Genomic DNA, 19,870 nt, shown 5'->3' on the forward strand with positions numbered 1-19,870 from the left:
GCGAGCAGTGCAGTGATGACAAAATCGCGCACAGCGCGGAATGCGGCGAGCACGTGTCTGCAGCAGCGAAAGGGTTAATGAAGAGACAAAGCACTAGAATTTCAAAAAATTGCATTCAAACGAATATAATTCGTGAAGTAAGGCACTTCGATATTGTTTTTAAATAATGAAAATATTAAGCACCGCACAAGGTTTGAACTCATAACCTTTCGCATAGAAGCTCAACACCTTAACCGTTACGCTAACGCACCTCGTCAACCCTGTCGCAATTAGGACTATAACACGTCACGCAAAATACTGACAAACACTGTTGGTATGACTATGAATTACTCACGCTTCGTCGAAGTACAATAGGAAATAAACAATTACCGCTGTTCTTTATTGCGAAAAAGCGGTTCGTGAGAGTGATACAAACACCTTTCCTTGCTGTCGCCTGAATTAGGAGTCTTATTGCAAGTTTGGTTTAATTAATTAATAGAATATGAAGCAACTGGTATAAAGAATGCTTTTTCCAAACTTTCTATAAAAGAATGTCTGCTATCAAGACATTGCTTTTGTTCTATTACTTTATTTATGACTGAACGTTTCTAAAACTGAAGACACTCGTCCATGCTCTACACTTCAGTCGAGATGTGGCAACGTCGTTCTCTGTTTATTGGCTGACTGTGTTTTGTGACGTCAGATGCGCAGAACGAACCTAAACTCGGCCGCCAACATAAATGACGCGCACTTTAGTGGATGCAACTGAACAACTCACACACAGTCTGAACTGAACTCAAGTGCAAGACTGCCACACTGAATGCTAATGCCAGGTAATCATAATTACTACCTCAGAAAGCATTTTCAGCATGCAAATGCTGAAATTGACTAAAACAGTTCTAGCTGCAGTAGCATAAAACACAATCTGTAAGGAAGCAAATCAATAAGCTTATGACCAGTATCGCAAGGAATGATAAATATAGTGATGTGGGAGGATATAGGATCCTCACATGGTGAACACCTGGTGTATGTCATTTTGCATGCATATTTAAGAGTAATACTAAGACCTGATTTGATATGTAACAAAGTAATGGATTGAAGATATAAAATCTGTCATAAGGAATGCAAATAAAAGAAGAATTAGATTTGTACAAAGAGCTCTGAGAAAATGGAGTGCATCTGTGAAGGAAATTACATAGAAGATGCTAGCGTGACCAATTCTGGAGTATTGTTGCAGTGTTTGCGATTGTAGTTTTCAGGAAATCCTGTTTGATAAATTTGGAGAATTAATATTCTAGGAAGACTGAGAAGTTCTGGGGTCACAGTAAAGTATCTTTTATAGGGATCTCGAGAATAAGATGAGAGGGATTAGGGCATTTACAAAGACATACAGCCAGTCATTTCCCCTTGCCAAATATGCAAATGGAATAGGACAAAAACTGCTAATATTGTTACGAAATACCCTCCACCATGCATTGTGGAGTGGCTTACGTAGTACATATGTAGAGTACATCCAAAGCAGGTGAAAGCTTGCAAGTAGTGTGTTCCAACATTTTTAACTATTTGTAAATGGGCAGCTGTGCCTGTGTAGGATGTCATTCACGTGAATGACATTAGAAAATGGAAACAGTGGGTGAAAACATTAAGAAAGTGCATAGTATAGCAGTGGACATCTGACAGTTAAAGATGAATGAAGTAGCTGATACCATAAGCTTAACAGAAGGAAGACTATTGTGCATTATATGTGATGAGTTAGTGGTGAGTATTCTTTCTGCAATTTGGATGGCACATTTGTTAACTACTGGCAAAAAGCCAATGCGAAAGCCAAATTTTTAGCTAGTTTATACCATTCTACAAGTAATGTAACAGATTGTGTGCTGTGATTTATTACTGCGGATGAGATGTAGGTCCACCACATAACCACGTAATTGAAACAACTATCAAAGCAGTTTGTAGAAAGTCAGTGGCCTTGAGCCAAAATGAGCAAACTCGATTTCATGTGCTGGAAAGGTTATGACCATTGGTATCTGGGCTGCAAAAGGGCGTCTTCTTATTGAATACCTCAGGGTCAACTGTATGTTGGAGGTGTGGACTGCAAAAGTAAAAACTTATCAGATTGCATAATGCCTACAATGACACTGCCATTCAAAAATCTGAGGGATTTAAAGTAAAAACTGTTGAAATGTGCCCCATGTTCACAACATTTGGCACCCCTTTGCTTCCATGTATTCCCACATTTAAAAAAAATTACAGCTGGAAAAACATTTGAGTCCTGTAAAGTGATTATGGCCGAGGCCATGACATGCTGGTAAGGCATTTGAAACCTGCTGTACAATCATATCACCTGTGACATGTCCCACAAGGAGTACTGCTGCTCCGTGACAATGCACATGCATGCACAGCTGCACATGTTAAGGACACTGCATTTGATCTGAAACGTTTTGAAACTGACTACATTTGGTGCCATCAGATTTTTACCTGTTGATATATCTGAGAGAACATTAATGTAGTAAGAGTTTGCAGATGACTGTTATGTTAAGAGTGTGGTACGAAGATGACATCCTTGGAGAAAAGAGAAGTTACCAAAATTCTTTTCTTGTACGATCTGCCTTCAGTATCGGAACTGATAAAACACTTAACATAGAATCACCCTATAACACTACCATTCATGACATGCTTGTTGTCTGGCAACATATTTTTAACTATTTACCTTCACTAAGATCTTTGGAATGCACTTGTCATTTGTTGTTTTATACAGGGATTGTGTTAATGTGCCATTCTTCAAATATTTTCTACTCTGTGCATATTTTCCTTTTTGTTTCTTAATTTGTGATCAAAAAGTCAGTATAAATTTGAAAACTTAATAAACTACGGAATAATGTAGATAGAGAGGTAAAAATTGACACATATGCTTGGAATGACATGGGGTTTTATTAGAACCACCCCATATTTCGAGAGGGTGCGTTTCTGGATGAGGTATCGAATATATTGCTTCCCCCTACTTATACCTCCCGAGGAGATCACGAATGTAAAATTAGAGAGATTAGAGCGCGCACAGAGGCTTTCAGACAGTCGTTCTTCCCGCGAACCATACGCGACTGGAACAGGAAAGGGAGATAATGACAGTGGCACGTAAAGTGCCCTCCGCCACAGACCGTTGGGTGGCTTGCGGAGTATAAATGTAGATGTAGATGTAGATTGCTAGATGCGTGAAAGATCTCTTGCACGAGTCGTTTGGTGATGATTGTGTGCTCAGCTGCCACTTTCATCATGCTTGGCCTCCCAGGTCCCCAGACCTCAGTCCATGCGATTATTGGCTTTGGGGTTACCTGAAGTCGCAAATGTGTCATGATCGACCGACATCTCTAGGGATGCTGAAAGACAACATCTGACGACAATGCCTCACCATAGCTCCGGACATGCTTTACAGTGCTATTCACAACATTATTCCTCGACTACAGCTATTGTTGAGGAATGATGGTGGACATATTGAGCATTTCCTGTAAAGAGCATCATCTTTGCTTTGTCTTACTTTGTTATGCTAATTATTGCTATTCTGATCAGATGAAGCGCCATCTGTCGGACATTTTTTGAACTTTTGTATTTTTTTTTGGTTTTAATAAAACCCCATGTCATTCCAAGCATGTGTGTCAATTTGTACCTCTCTATCTACATTATTCCATGATTTATTCAGTTTTCAAATTAATACTGACTTTTTGATCACCCGGTATATACATAAACAAAGACAATGTGACTTACCAAACGAAAGCGCTGGCAGGTCGATAGACACACAAACATACACACAAAATTCAAGCTTTCGCAACCAACGGTTGCTTCATCAGGAAAGAGGGAAGGAGAGGGAAAGACGAAAGGATGTGGGTTTTAAGGGAGAGGGTAAGGAGTCATTCCAATCCCCGGGAGCGGAAAGACTTACCTTAGGGGTATGTGCGGTTGGATATGGGTGTGTGTGTGTGTGTGTGTGTGTGTGTGTGTGCGCGCGCGAGTGTTACCTGTTCTTTTTTCCCCCTAAGGTGTGTGTGTCTCTCTCTCTATATATATATATAAAATAGAGGGAAACATTCCACGTGGGAAAAATATATCTAAAAACAAAGATGATGAGACTTACCAAACAAAAGCGCTGGCAGGTCGATAGACACACAAACATACACACAAAATTCGAGCTTTCGCAACCCCTGGTTGCTTCGTCAGGAAAGAGGGAAGGAGAGGGAAAGATGAAAGGATGTGGGTTTTAAGGGAGAGGGTAAGGAGTCATTCCAATCCCGGGAGCGGAAAGACTTACCTTAGGGGGAAAAAAGGACAGGTATACACTCGCGTGCACACACACACATATCCATCCACACATACACAGACACAAGCAGACATTTGTAAAGGCAAAGAGTTTGGGCAGAGATGGCAGTCGAGGTGGAAGTAAAGAGGCAAAGATGTTGTTGAAAGACAGGTGAGGTATGAGTGGCGGGAACTTGAAATTAGCGGAGGTTGAGGCCTGGTGGATAACGAGAAGAGAGGATATACTGAAGGGCAAGTTCCCATCTCTGGAGTTCTGACAGGTTGGTGTTGGTGGGAAGAGATTCTGGATTTGAGGGGATGAGGAAGTGGCTCTAGCTATTTGCTTCTGTACCAGGTCGGGGCAGTGGTTGCGGGATGCGAAAGCTGTTTTCAGGTTAATGGTTTAATGGTTCAGGGATTCAGGACTGGAGCAGATTCGTTTTCCATGAAGACCTAAGCTGTAGGGAAGCGACCGTTTGATATGGAATGGGTGGCAGCTGTCAAAATGGAGGTACTGTTGCTTGTTGGTGGGTTTGATGTGGATGAATGTATGAATCTGGCCATTGGACAGATGGAGGTCAACTTCAAGGAAAGTGGCATGGGATTTGGAGTAGGACCAGGTGAATCTGATGGAACCAAAGGAGTTGAGGTTGGAGAGGAAATTCTGGAGTTCTTCTTCACTGTGAGTCCAGATCATGAAGATGTCATCAATAAATCTGTACCAAACTTTGGGTTGGCAGGCTTGGGTAACCAAGAAGGCTTCCTCTAAGCGACCCATAAATAGGTTGGCATATGAGAGGGCCATCCTGGTACCCATGGCTGTTCCCTTTAATTGTTGGTATGTCTGGCCTTCAAAAGTCAAGAAGTTGTGGGTTATTATGAAGCTGGCTAAAGTAATGAGGAAAGAGGTTTTAGGTAGGGCAGCAGGTGATTGGCGTGAAAGGAAGTGCTCCATCGCAGGGAGGCCCTGAACGTGCGGGATATTTGTGTATAAGGAAGTGGCATCAATGGTTACAAGGATGGTTTCTGGGGGTAACAGATTGGGTAAGGATTCCAGGCGTTCGAGAAAGTGGTTGGTGTCTTTGATGAAGTGTGGGAGACTGCATGTAATGGGTTGAAGGTGTTGATCTACGTAGGCAGAGATACATTCTGTGGGGGCTTGGTAACCAGCTACAATGGGGCGGCCGGGATGATTGGGTTTGTGAATTTTAGAAAGTAGGTAGAAGGTAGGGGTGCGGGGTGTCGGTGGGGTCAGGAGGTCGATGGAGTCGGGTGAAAGGTTTTGTAGGGGTCCTAAGGTTATGAGAATTCCTTGAAGCTCCACCTGGACATCAGGAATGGGATTACCTTGGCAAACTTTGTATGTTGTGTTGTCTGAAAGCTGACGCAGTCCCTCAGCCGCATACTCACGACGATCAAGTACCACGGTCGTGGAACCCTTGTCATCCGGAAGAATGACGATGGATCGGTCAGCCTTCAGATCACGTATAGCCTGGGCTTCAGCTGAGGTGATGTTGGGAGTAGGATTAAGGTTTTTCAAGAAGGATTGAGAGGCAAGGCTGGAAGTGAGAAATTCCTGGAAGGTTTGGAGAGGGTGATTTTGAGGAAGAGGAGGTGGGTCCCGCTGTGACGGAGGACGGAACTGTTGCAGGCAGGGTTCAATTTGGATAGTGTCTTGGGGAGTTGGATCATTAGGAGTAAGATTAGGATTATTTTTCTTTGTGGCAAAATGATATTTCCAGCAGAGAGTACGAGTATAGGACAGTAAATCTTTGACGAGGGCTGTTTGGTTGAATCTGGGAGTAGGGCTGAAGGTGAGGCCTTTGGATAGGACAGAGGTTTCGGATTGGGAGAGAGGTTTGGAGGAAAGGTTAACTACTGAATTGGGGTGTTGTGGTTCCAGATTGTGTTGAATAGAATTTTGAGGTTTTAGGGGGAGTGGATCTGGATGTGGGAGACTGAGTAGATGGGAGAGACTGGGTCTGTGTGCAATGAGAGGAGGTTGAGGTTTGTTGGAAAGGTTGTGGAGGGTGAGTGAGTTGCCTTTCCGGAGGTGGGAAACCAGGAGATTGGATAGTTTTTTGAGGTGGAGGGTGGCATGCTGTTCTAATTTGTGGTTGGCCTGTAGGAGTATGCTCTGAACAGCCGGTGTGGATGTGGGAGAGGAAAGATTGAGGACTTTTATTAGGGATAGGAGTTGACGGGTGTGTTCATTGGCTGAGTTGATGTGTAGGTGAAGGATTAGGCGGGTGAGGGCTATGGATTGTTCTGTTTGGAACTGGTGTAGGGACTGATGGAAAGAAGGGTTACAGCCAGAGATGGGAACTTTAAGTGTGAGGCCTTTGGGGGTAATGCCAAACGTCAGACAAGCCTGAGTAAATAAAATATGGGAGTGTAATCCGGCTAGGGCGAAGGTATGTTTGCGGAGGGAATGTAAATAAAACTTAATGGGGTCGTTGTGGGGATGTTGTGAGGGTGACATGGTATTAGAATGTGGAAAGTTAACAGAGGCTGAAATGAAAATAAAAATAAAAATATATAGGGAGAGATAAAGGTGAACTAAAAAGCAGCTAGAGATCTGGTGTGAAGAAAGTCGAAAAAATGTTGATTAAAGCTGAGCTATGTTGATCCTGTGGTGAACTTAGGTTGGTAAACAACGATGTGCACAAAGGTTAGGTGGTTGTGTTGTCTCTAATACATGTTAAAGGGTGGAGAAATTCGGGAAAATTTCGAAAAAACTGCATGTAAATGTATTAAAAGGTGTGGTTTTATGGTGGCAGATTATGAAAATGAGGCTAACAATTGTCTGACGAAGAAATAATGACGTTAAAACCTGTGGGAAGCAGCTAAAAAATGATCGGTGTCGAGGGAAAAACGGAAATGGAAATAAAGTGAAAGTTGTTAGAACTAGCCGAAATGGTTGTTTAATAGTGAAAGGAACTGTTGGTGAATGGGGCATGGTGGATTTTATAGCAGCGATAGTGTTGAAAGCAGAAAAAAATTTTTTTGGTTATGGTTTGGAAGTAAGTCTACCATACAATTTTATCCTGCCTATGTATACGTAACTTACGTACAGATTTATTGATGACATCTTCATGATCTAGACTCACAGTGAAGAAGAACTTCAGAATTTCCTCTCCAACCTCAACTCCTTTGGTTCCATCAGATTCACCTGGTCCTACTCCAGATCCCATGCCACTTTCCTCAACGTTGACCTCCATCTGTCCAATGGCTGACTTCACACATTCATCCACATCAAACCCACCAACAAGCAACAGTACCTCCATTATGACAGTTGCCACCGATTCCAAATCAAACGGTCCTTTCCCTATAGCTTAGGTCTTCGTGGCAAGTGCATTTGCTCCAGTCCTGAATCCCTGAACCATTACACCAATAACCTGAAAACAGCTTTCGCATCCCCCAACTACCCTCCCGACCTGGTACAGAAGCAAATAGCTAGAGCCACTTCCTCATCCCCTCAAACCCAGAACCTCCCACAGAAGAACCCCAAAAGTGCCCCACTTGTGACAGGATACTTTCCGGGACTGGATCAGACTCTGAATGTGGCTCTCCAGCAGGGATACGACTTCCTCAAATCCTGCCCTGAAATGAGATCCATCCTTCATGAAATTCTCCCCACTCCACCAAGAGTGTCTTTCTGCCGTCCACCTAACCTACGTAACGTCTTGGTTCATCCCTATGAAAACCCCAAACCACCTTCCCTACCCTCTGGCTCCTGCCCTTGTAACCGCCCCCAGTGTAAAACCTGTCCCATGCACCCTCCCACCACCACCACCACCACCACCACCACCACCACCTACTCCATTCCTGTAACCCGGAAGGTGTACACGATCAAAGGCAGAGCCACGTGTGAAAGCACCCACATGATTTACCAACTGACATGCCCACACTGTGAAGCCTTCTATGTAGGAATGACCAGCAAGAAACTGTCCATTCGCATGAATGGACACAGGCAGACAGTGTGTTGGTAATGAGGATCACCCTGTTGCTAAACATACCTTGGTGCATGGTCAGCTCATCTTGGCACAGTTTTACACCGTCCGGGTTATCTGGATACTTCCCACTGACACCTACCCACCAGGCCTCAACCTCCGCTAATTTCAAGTTGCCGCCCCTCGTACATCACCTGTCATTTAATAACATCTTTGCCTCTGTACTTCCACCTTGACTGACATCTCTGCCCAACCTCTTTGCATTTACATATGTCTGCCTGTGTTTGTTTATTTGCGGATGGAAGTGTGTGTGTGTGTGCGTGCGCGCGAGCGTATACCTGTCCTTTTTTCCCCCTAAGGTAAGTCTTTCCGCTCCCAGGATTGGAATGACTCCTTACCCTCTCCCTTAAAACCCACATCCTTTTGTCTTTGCCTTCCCTTCCCTCTTTCCTGATGAAGCAACCTTGGGTTGCGAAAGCTTGAAATTTGTGTGTGTTTTGTGTGTTTTTTATTGTCTCTGTCAACATACCAACGCTTTCTCGTTTGGTGAGTTACAGCACCTTTGTGTGTGTGTGTGTGTGTGTGTGTGTGTGAGAGAGAGAGAGAGAGAGAGAGAGAGAGGGTTGGGGGTGGCAACGCATGTGTTTAGTTAATTTCTCCTGGAACAATGTAACTTTAACTCCAAGGAAGGATGTTGTTTGAAAACTTAGCAGCATTTTCAGTCTAACATTCCAGCATTTTTTGGTAGTTCAACTGGGATATTATTAACTGTTGTACTGAGCAAATGATGGAATATTCGATCTGCCTGGAAAACTTCAAGAAATACACATTCAATTTTGTTTAAGTGCCTATTGGCTGCTTAGTGTTTCATCTCATGTGGTTGGTTTTCTTTACTTCTTCTGTTGTTTGACAGTATTAAATATCTTTCTCACATTCTGTATTTGTTTTAATCATTTGTTTGATTGTGTCCTTTGCTGTTGAACATTTAGAAAAACGTGCAACAGAGAATATAAAAGGTGGCAGTGTACTGTTTGTGGGATAAGGGAGATGAGGAGAAACTGCTGAGCCAAACTCTTCATAGCTTATGTTTTTTATGTGCTTGGGGGGGGGGGGGGGGTGTTTGGGAGTGCATTATTGCACTGCTGTGGCACCTGAGCTGTCGACTTGGTTGATGCTCTTGGATAGCTGCTACAAGTTGTCTCAGTCGCTAACAGTAAATGTCAGCTGGGTAGGTTATATTTTTTCGATAGAGTTTGTAGAGTACGTGCCCATCTTGGTGGCATCAGCCAGTGTTTGTGTTCTGCAAATGTCCTGAAACATTTGCACAATTTACTGTATTTTCTTTTATTCATTATAACTTAAATTATTGAATTATATTCTCAGAGTCATTTTTTGTGTTTGTGTATGTGACAGTCATCTTTTGTCTTCACTTACTTGTCCTGAGCAAAATGATTAGTGGTGTTACAGAGCACACAGAATTGTTTACTTTCTGATGATGTGTACTGTTTCACTTAAAACCTAGGGGAAGCACACAATCAATTTCAAAGTGTTATCCGTGGAATTCCAAGTACCAGCTGGATTGTGACATATGTGATAATTGACTGATATGATATTGTATGGGATTTCACATGTATCACAGAGACTTGGTGATTAAATTTTCTTATCATTCATTTTAAAAAACACTGTTTGAAATATTCCTCAGTATGCTTTTACTTAAAATATTCTCTATAAATAATGAATATAAGAAACTGTCGGCCTCGATTGCGGTAATGAAACCAACCTTTACCTAGGTTTCAGCCCAAATAATTGAGCCTTCTTCAGAAGATATACCTGAATCTATAATTTGTCTAAGAGGGCATGGTCTAGAAATAAAAGTAAAACAGCCTGAATAGGCATATTCACATTAAAAGAAAAAAAAGGCATATCACCAATCTTCCAGCTATGTATTTGAGATATCATTGTTCAAGAAAGTATGCAGACTTCTTTCAACTGTGGATTGTTCAACGGGTGACAAGGGCAGTACCTCCACTACTTCTCTTCTACTTTTTCAAATTTGAGAGACTGTCATGTGACTTTAGACTGACCATTACTGGGAAAGAAAATATTGAGTGTACAGTTTAGTGAGAACTTTAGGTTCAGATCTTCCACCAGTGACTTTCGGAAGGACGACGGTTCAACCCCGCGTCCGGCCATCCTGATTTAGGTTTTCCGTGATTTCCCTAAATCACTCCAAGCAAATGCCGGGATGGTTCCTCTGAAAGGGCACGGCCGACTTCCTTCCCAATCCTTCCCTAATCTGATGAGACCGATGACCACGCTGTCTGGTCTCCTTCCCAAACCAACCAACCTTCCACCAGTGAAACTTTGTAAATTGTCAGGAAGGAATGTACAGGTTATTGGTATTTGTAAGGCAGTCTCTTTATATGAAATAGCTCTTCAATGGACTTTTGACATGGAAAAAAAAATTGATGTATTGCTGTTTCAAACTGTGATGATATATTTATAGTACACACTTCAGTAATCATACGTTTATTATGACTTTCTTGATGTGTTTTCTTTTACTTACAGGCATGTGCTGGAAGTATATCTAGAGCAGAAAAGTGATCCGCTGGTGGGAACTGTGGAACCATCTATGTACCTGGGTCGCTTTGACTGGGATACAACACTCAAGCCAGTGGACATAAGACCCTACGCGAAGGAGGTGATAGCAAATGTAACTGCAGTTCACGCGGAGGTACAACGTGTGTCGCCAGGCCTCGTTCACCGCGTACTGTCACAGATTGTTGAAACTGTTGCGGAGGAGCTGGCTCGACTTATGAGTTGTGTGGCTCGCTTCAGCCTGCAGGGAAACCAGCAGGCTCGTGCAGATATAAGGGCAGTGCAGGAAGCTTTGCGCTTCTACACGACCCCTACAGCTCAGTAAGTGGCTTTTCAGAACCCTCCCATAGGCAGATTTCTTCCTTACCACTCTGTCTTAATACTCAGGGCATCACATCAAACTGTGCTGTCTGCAAGTATTATATATTTTTGATGTGACAAGAAAATGGCCTCGGACAAAGTTTTTTTGACTTCACATTATGTTACCAAAGATCACCTGTATGGCATATTCAATGACCAGCATTTTTTAGAAATGATACTAGAGTTTTTTTGCCAGAATTACATATCTGTATTATAATATAGAACATTAACATAACACAAGACTTACAGTAAACCAAAACTGAGGCGTATACAAAATTTACTGCCCTGATTGTAAGCCTGGAATCTTAAAACACAGCACACGGAATATATGGGAATAACTCATTTGATTGGACTGGTTGATTCATTCATTCATTCATTAACATTCATTTATAGAAAGATTTGTTTGCGTGGATATCATGATTACACTTGCAAGTATACATTATTTACATCATAAATAAACAATTTAGCTAATACAGAAACATCACCAGTGACATTTACAACTGCTCAAGAGTTACACATCAGTTATTTCACTGCATGGTATAATTCACAAGCTATATATGTACATTGATTACCACATTCTAAAGTTTCGCTGTACCGAAGCCACAGTTTGGTAGTTTTGTCACAGTACATAAACGATTAGTAAATGATAGGGTTACTGGTAATATTGATATCATTGGCAAGGAAGGGAATGTAAATGAATGTGTGACAGAGACATAGTGAGCCAATGATGTCCCATTGTTTTTTGTTTGTTTGTTTTGCACATAATTAGAACCACACATCCTTCATTGTTAGTCCATCGTGTATTTTATATCCTTACCAAATGTAAATTGCACTTTATAAATAATAAAAACTAGTTGATGGTGTAACTGCTATCCTTTTATGCACAACCATAAAAAAATCTGTGTAATTGTTGTTGTTATTTTGTACTTGATAAAACAACCTTCATCATGATCAAAGGCAAGAGTTTCCAGTTGTTACTGATAAGTGCATAAGTTGCTGATGAATAACAGAAAAATTTTCTGTGCAAGATCAATGAAGTATTTAACTGATGTTACAAATCAACAATTTTCTTGTAAAAGCTGAGTTAAAGAAATATCCGGTAGGTAAGCAACACACATAATGCACAGGTAACACAATCATGATCTTAACTGACCATGGATACTAAAAAAACTGCTGTTGTCTACACTTACCTGTGATAGTCTGTGATAGCCTGTAGTAGTTTTGCAACTCTACTACACACACACACACACACACACACACAGTGCTCTGTGGGTAATTTGTTATTGATCAGACTGAATGTCTATTTGTAATAGTCACAAGCTTTATGCTGTAAACTCCTGAAGTGAGTTAAGACTATTACATAGTAAATATGTTTTAAGGCTTTTTAAAACTGGTATAGTCCTCCTGCCATTGATATCTTTTGCCAGTTAATTACACAACTGTCAGATAAAATATACTTGCTTGGGTCCGAACTTCGTTTATAGTTAAATGTAAGAAAGAACTACCATATTTGAGTGAATATAGGCTGCACTTTTTTCCCTGAATTTTGGCTTGAAAAATCATGATGCAGACTATAATCAAGATTCTCTCCCGCTGCCCCCCCCCCCCCCCCCTCCTAAATATCATAAATCATCAATTTCAAAATGGCATGTTCATGTATCTTGTGGGTTGGAATTAATACGATTGGAAGTTACTGCAGTTACTTTGTAAACCATCCAAGACTTTGGAAGAAAATAGCAGAAAAACTTATACCTTATGTACAAATACAGTAGTTATTCTTGTGAAAAGAGAAAAGCAACTTGTTTTCACAAAACTGCACCAGTCACTTCCCACCTTCTCATTATTGCCAGCATCTGGTCCTTCATCGTTGCTAGATGATCCAGAATTCTGCTTAGTCACTACCACAAAGATCATCTTAATTTCTATCAACATTATTGGAAATTCCATGGCCTGCCAAGCAGCTGATATGCAAGGGAAGACTTATGACACAGGCACACATTGCAAATGGCCTCCTGGCATTGAAGTTGCTTTGTTCCTGATATAATTTCTGTAGAAATGCCTTACACTAGCTTTGACTATGATTGATTTATACAACCAAAGACAGCAAACAATTGTCAAGGCATCAGGAATAATGACTAGGTCATAGTTTCCTTCTTTCAGGGGCACTGATAACCTCAGTGTTGAGTGCCTGTAAGCTCGAAACACACACACACACACACACACACACACACACACACACACACACACACACACACACACCTATTGTTCCGTTCAGTTTTTGTTTCACTTGATCTCCAGTGGGGCCCACTGGAGATCAACTAACTATCTAACAGTGAGTGAAGAAGAGCTCGTGGCCATTTATTTCAGACTGCTTAAATCCAGTCTAGGACCAGTTCCTCTGTCAGCCACTCACTGTTGTGAACTCTTACAATAATACCAGCTGAGAAGCTTTCTCTCTTGGGGAGAATTTTCTGATTAAAAACCACATATGGTGTCAGTTTTTGTCCATCAGCTATAATGCTCAGCATCACAGTACACCACTGTTTTTGAGCACCATATGTACAAACGCACACTACATTCTCCTCCTTTATGTACTGCAGTGCTGTTCAGTATATCAGAATAAACTGGCATTTGGTCTGCATTCCTTATGTGGGAATGTAAATAAAGATTTTGTCACCGAATATGTTGTTGAGAAGCGTACGAACACTTCGACTGAAATGTGCAGGAGCTCCATCGTGTATGAACCACATGTTGTGTCGTACTTGTAAAGGCACATTTTCTAGCAGCACAGGTAGAGTATCCCATATGAAATCATGACAACGTCCTCCATTGAGCGTAGGTGGAAGAACATACTGACGAAACTAAAATGAGTTCTAACATGGAAATTAAGCGTTTCCAGACACATCTCCACATAACATCTTTTCTTTATTTGTGTGTGAGGAATGTTTCCTGGAAGTTTGGCCGTACCTTTTTGTAACACCCTGTATGCATGCACCTGACATCTATGGATCATATGGTGAAACAGCTTTGTCTCCACTGTTGGCCCACATTGTATATATGGACATTCATGCAAACCTGTCGCACCAGTTTCTCTGATATTTATTTCCAAATGGGTCCAAAGCACAAAGCACAACATTATTTGTTCTGTTCTGCTCGATTTTTATGTAGTGTTGACAACATAACTTAATGTCTGCATCATGTACATAGTACTACTACTTCATAATTGGAGGTATATTCACAGTTTTTCCTCAACTTCAAGTCCCAGTACATACTTATGAAAAAGATGATGATGAGGATGATGGAGAGTTGGAATAGGTCATAATTGTATATGTGATGCATTTAGTATCTGTTCTTTGTTCTGATTCTAGTTTCTTATTACAAGCTTTACAGCTGTCAAGACATACAATGATGCTGAAACTTGGTTAAAAAACAAGTCAGACCTCTGTCACTGGTGTTTTGTGTACAAATATGATTTTCACAAACATCTTTGTGTCATGTCTTTTGGGCCATTATGGTTCTCACTTCTTCAATTCTTTTCCTACTTAAACTTCCTACTGACACCTGCCCTTAGTTATGCAGGAGCTAAAGAAGGGGACTGTGAGAGATGCAACTCAGAATACTGTCTAATTGAACTTTCTCGTAAATTTACTAGTGTGGCTTATAGTACAGATTTGCTTTTTGTTGTAATCTGTCAAGAGTTTAACTTCAGCCTATGTTCACACAAATATACAGGATGAAAAGTATTTTAACCGACAAACTCTGTGAGGGTGTAGGGGACATCAAAACAAATACTTTCCCCTAATTTCATTTTTTCCTATGAGGATTATTTAAACTGGTGGAGGCCGTATTACGATCTTCAATTGTTAGAGGGCGTATTACACTCTTCACTTGTAGGCAACTGCTGTCCACCAGTGTAGTAATGCATTGTCTCTGTTTACTATTGGAGCGATACACCTGGAGTGAGTACACTGATATGGTTGGTGCGTACTACGTAGCCCACCACAACAGACGAGCTGCACAGTGGGTTTATCAACAACAATATCCTAATCGCCGTATCCTGCATCATACGACCTACGCTGCTGTGTACCAAGGTCTGCATGAGACCGGGTCATTTAGCAGAGTACCTGGACAGGGCCACCGTCGCACGGTAAGAACGCTGCAATTTGAGGAAGCTGTCTTGCAGCATGTGGAGCGGGATCCTTCAATCAGCACTCGTGCAATTGCACATAACATGGGGACGAATCAGATGATTGTAAGAACAGTCCTTCGAGAGCAATTGTTACGTCCATTTCACTTACAGTGTGTCCACAACATGGAACCAGTTGGTTATCCAACCAGAGCACAGTTTTTGCAGTGGTACCTGGAACAGTGTGAAATGCATCCTACATTTCCATCCTCTGTATTGTTTACTGATGAAGCAACGCTCGGGAGTGATGGAGTCTTCAATGTGCACAATTCGCATGTTTGGAGTGAGGATAACCCACATGCCACAGTTACTAGCGCTCATCAAATGCGGTTCTTCGTTAATGTGTGGGTCGGTGTTGTTGGGGACTGTTTAACTGGGCCGTATCTGCTACCTAGGCCATTAAATGGCAGGCACCATTACAATTTTCTCGCCAGAGCATTGCCAGAATTGCTGGAAGACGTGCCACTCCCTACAAGACAACACATGTGGTTCCAGCATGACAGGGCGCCACCACATTTCAGTCATCGTGTGCTTGGATTCCTGGACCAACAGTTCCCCGAAACGTGGATTGGCAGAGGTGGTCCTGTACCAAGGCCTGCTCGATCCCCAGATATGTCCCCTCTGGACTTTTTTTGTGTGGGGAGAGATGCGCAACGTTGTTTATGCAACTCCTGTTGCATCAGAAGAGGATGTGGTTGCCCGGATAGTAACAGCAGCAGGAACAGTTCAGGATACTCCTGGGGTTTTTGCCCGTGTCAGACAGAACATGATCTGACGGTGTAACCTTTGTTTGTGTGTCAATGGAGGCATTTTTGAAAATCTACTGTAATTGAAGTTGGGTTGTGTTAGTGTGTTGTATCTTGGTCATAAAAAAATGGAAAAGTGTTTGTTGGTTTAATTAATTTGCCGCCAGAGAAATCTTCCTCTACCAGTTTAAATACTCCTCATAGGAAAAAATGACATTAGGGAAAAATATTTGTTTTGATGTCCCCTACAACCTCCCAGAGTTTGTCAGTTTAAATACTTTTCACCCTGTATGTGGTTTCATGATAATATATGGAGCTGTCTACCAAGTGTAGCTGCATATTATTATTATTTTTGTTGTTTAAAACTGTATTTTTGAAGTTGTATTCACTTAGATCTGTGAAAAAACCCCACTTATTAAACAGTTCTTTGCAATGGGTCTTCGTGTTAGTATTTGTAATTATTCTGATGGCCCTGTTTTGAATTTTGAATACATTGTCTGGCTTCTGAGCATTAATCACACACTTTTTTTTACATTTTATTCTACTGTTTGTATTGGAGTAATTTTTTAGTTACATGTAGTGTATCCCTGTGTTGGCCATTTCTGTACTGATGTTATGTTTTCACTATAGGGGATTCTTTGAGGAAGCACTGGAAGCAATACCTCCACTAACAAATGCAGCAGACAAGCAGTAAGTAAAACATCTTGTAGACTTTTCTTTAATATGTAGCTGCTATCTTTATTTTTGTATGAGATGTGAGTTTTTTCTCCAACCATTGAATATCTGTAGATGTGATCTCTTTTGTAACAGGGTTGTTGAAGACATCCTTGCCAAGTTTAGAGTGAACATGCGACTGCAGCTTTTGTGTTTCTGTGATCCAAAGACACAACAGACACAGGTCATTTGATTCTAGCAAGAGGAGGAGACAGCTTTCGGCTGCTCACTCCAGGCCATCCTTTTTCCAGCAGACATTTACTGGGAAACTCCAGTGTAGAACAGAACAGGTACTGGAGAACACGTGCAATATTGTTTGGAATAGTGGACCTTGGTGTTTGTTATACTTTCCACATGCTAGTAGCTGGAAAGTTCAGTCAGTACATAAGTGGTATTCACAAAGTGAATGTAAAAGTAATAACAATTCTTTTTAAGAAAATGCTCTCTTCATTGTAAGGTGCTGTTAGCGCTGAAATCTGTAGCTCGTGATTCCATTGGCCATTTCTAGCTACTACCAAGTAGGTGCCTAGAATGGTAACTAGTATCAATATATTGTAACATAAGTATTGGAATCAGACTGTGACTTCATTTTATAGAAGCAGTAGAGTTTCCATGCATATGTGTCTGTGCTGCATGTAATATTTTTCTACTGTTGTTGAGAGTCAATTTTTTTTCACAAGTATGTGCTCAAAAGCTTTCACTCACCAGCGAACTCATCATCCTTATGCCTCTCCAGAGTGCTTATAATATTTTGCAGTTCATTATACAACAAATACACATATAGCCAATTTGACCGCTAAAGTGTGCTGCCAAGGTGTTTTGCACTCTGGACAATTTCCTAATACTAGGTAGTTATTCGACATTGTTCTTTGATGCAGTGACATTTTATTATTTTCAGTTTCAAAATTTTATTTAACGTAGTTCTAATACATATTGTATTTTTGAGTGCAAATGCTTTTCAGATTTTCTTTGCTGTAAATATTATAGAAACTTCAGCTTGTAGCATTTTTGTAAAAAGAAAGATAATGTAGTTGTTGTTTGGTGCCAGTTAAGTGCCCTTGGACGTTCTCTTGGGTTCATTCACCGCCATGGCGGAAGAGATGGTGATAAGAAATGCAGGATACCTTGTAAAATGTGCCTTGTTTTTTATTAACAGTTGTTGTTCTGCCAAGGACTTCATTTGATCTATGAAACTAGACAATACTGAACTTATATACTGTTAACAAGGGCCTGTAACTCGTACTATCATAATATGTACTGTTCTGCAGACTGATATTTGTTCCTCTTGGTTTGTTATTTCATGCTTTTTCCAAACTGGTGTTATTGTTAAGGAAAGTTAGTGGTATTGTTTCTAAGCAGAAACTTATATCAAACTGAAATACCCCACTTATTTGTTTCTAGAGCTTTCCTCATTTTCCCCTTGTAATTCAGTTAGTGATCAATACCTTTCAACTTCGGAGCTGTAATCATTGCTCATTATAAAAGCAACACAGATAATATAAATACAGAAAACTTTCATCTGTCAAATGAGATAACAGAAAAGAAATGAATACCTGATTTACTTGTGCCCATATATACTGTTTTTGAGGCATTAATGTTACTGATAGAACACTTCAGCATGCTAAAAATGTTTAGAAAGTGATCTGCATTATTGACAGTCAATTCGTACTTCTCAGGAAGCTATTGGAGGCAGCTCAGCTGAAAAACCACTTTAATAAATATTGTTATGATGAATGTCAGGATGTATGCGATTTTCATTGTTTGTAGTTGAATGCTATATACTATAGTTGTTTTATCTGGCTGAGAGGAGAATCCTAAATGCATCTCAATTTCTAGAGTACAAACAAGTGTAAAGAGCACATAAGAGTATGTTGTATTTTCTTTCATTTCCATGTGGTTTTTCCCATGCTAAGAAATGCCTCTCACTCTTTTTTTGTATATACTGCCATTGTAATTTGCCATAGTAATGAAATTTATTGTAGCTTGTAATGAATGAATTGTATAATTACGCTATCTGAGAGGATTCCTCCGAAGGCTGTTTGAAGCTTTAAGACTTGGGTCACTCCATATCCCATCAGAACAATTTATTTATTATATGTATTAAAGAACGTTTTGTTTTTAGATATATTTTTCCCACGTGGAATGTTTCCCTCTATTATATTCAAAGAACGTTTATAGCTACACAATAACAATACTTATTCCATTTTTATTTAACTTTCGTTTAACATTAGTACATGTAATTTTGTATAAATAGCTCTAGGCCTTCCAGTTCTATGACATTATCTCAGGATGCTTGTACTGTTTATTTCATTAGGCTGGAACTAGTTGATATGTAGCATCTGTGTGTATAGTGTGAGGTGTGATGCAAGGTTGCTGTAATGAGCCTTTATACCAAGTATCAGTGTCAGGTATTTCTTAAGTTATCTATTGTTTAGTGTGAATGACAGATGTACAGCTTAAAGAATATGTGCACACATCAGTTATTTATTTTTCAGTTCACCAGTCATTGAATATTTAATTCTCTCATTTTGTGTTCAGAATAAACCCTGGATGATGATTCCTTGTACAGTTTATTATTATTATTATTATTGTTATTATTACTATTACTCATACACTTGTTTACATATGAGTTATAAAAAGGCTTTTAGTTTTGTGTGTGTGTGTGTGTGTGTGTGTGTGTGTGTGTGTGTGTGTGTTGGTTGGTTGGTTGGTTGGTTGCCACTTGTTTGAAGAAGAAAAACGAATTAATTGTGATACTGTAGTAGAAATAAAAGAACTTGTTATGAAATTACATTAACTGATAATAAATTATTTTTCAGTAAGCTTAGCTGTGACTTTTTAACAGTCCCTGACCTTTGAAATGAAAATAAATAAGTAAATTGTGGAATGTGCAACGTGTCTAATTATGAAGGTTGAGTAATGTAGTTGTTGACAACAGTGATGCACATAGGCTGCAGTGTTAATGCTACAACGATACAAGACAGCACAATACATATCTGTATTAGGTCTCCAACTGTTGAACAGTAACAAAATATGTGCATATAAAA

The 19,870-nt window shown here is 40.4% G+C and overlaps 1 protein-coding gene across 2 annotated transcripts in view; it reads left to right on the forward strand.

The window, feature by feature from the left end:
• The window catches only part of LOC126191095 (exocyst complex component 2), a 143,852-nt gene extending 124,219 nt beyond the window's left edge, over window positions 1-19,633 (forward strand). For both annotated transcript variants that reach the window (XM_049931824.1, XM_049931825.1), the window contains exons 16-18: window positions 10,788-11,138; window positions 16,740-16,799; window positions 16,920-19,633. In XM_049931824.1, the coding sequence (XP_049787781.1) occupies window positions 10,788-11,138; window positions 16,740-16,799; window positions 16,920-17,016 (508 nt within the window). In that variant the 3' untranslated portion in view covers window positions 17,017-19,633. The remainder of the gene's footprint in view (window positions 1-10,787; window positions 11,139-16,739; window positions 16,800-16,919) is intronic.
• The last annotated feature ends 237 nt before the right edge of the window (window positions 19,634-19,870 follow it).

Source organism: Schistocerca cancellata, chromosome 6, assembly GCF_023864275.1.
Source record: "Schistocerca cancellata isolate TAMUIC-IGC-003103 chromosome 6, iqSchCanc2.1, whole genome shotgun sequence".
Classification (NCBI taxonomy): Eukaryota; Metazoa; Arthropoda; class Insecta; order Orthoptera; family Acrididae; genus Schistocerca; species Schistocerca cancellata.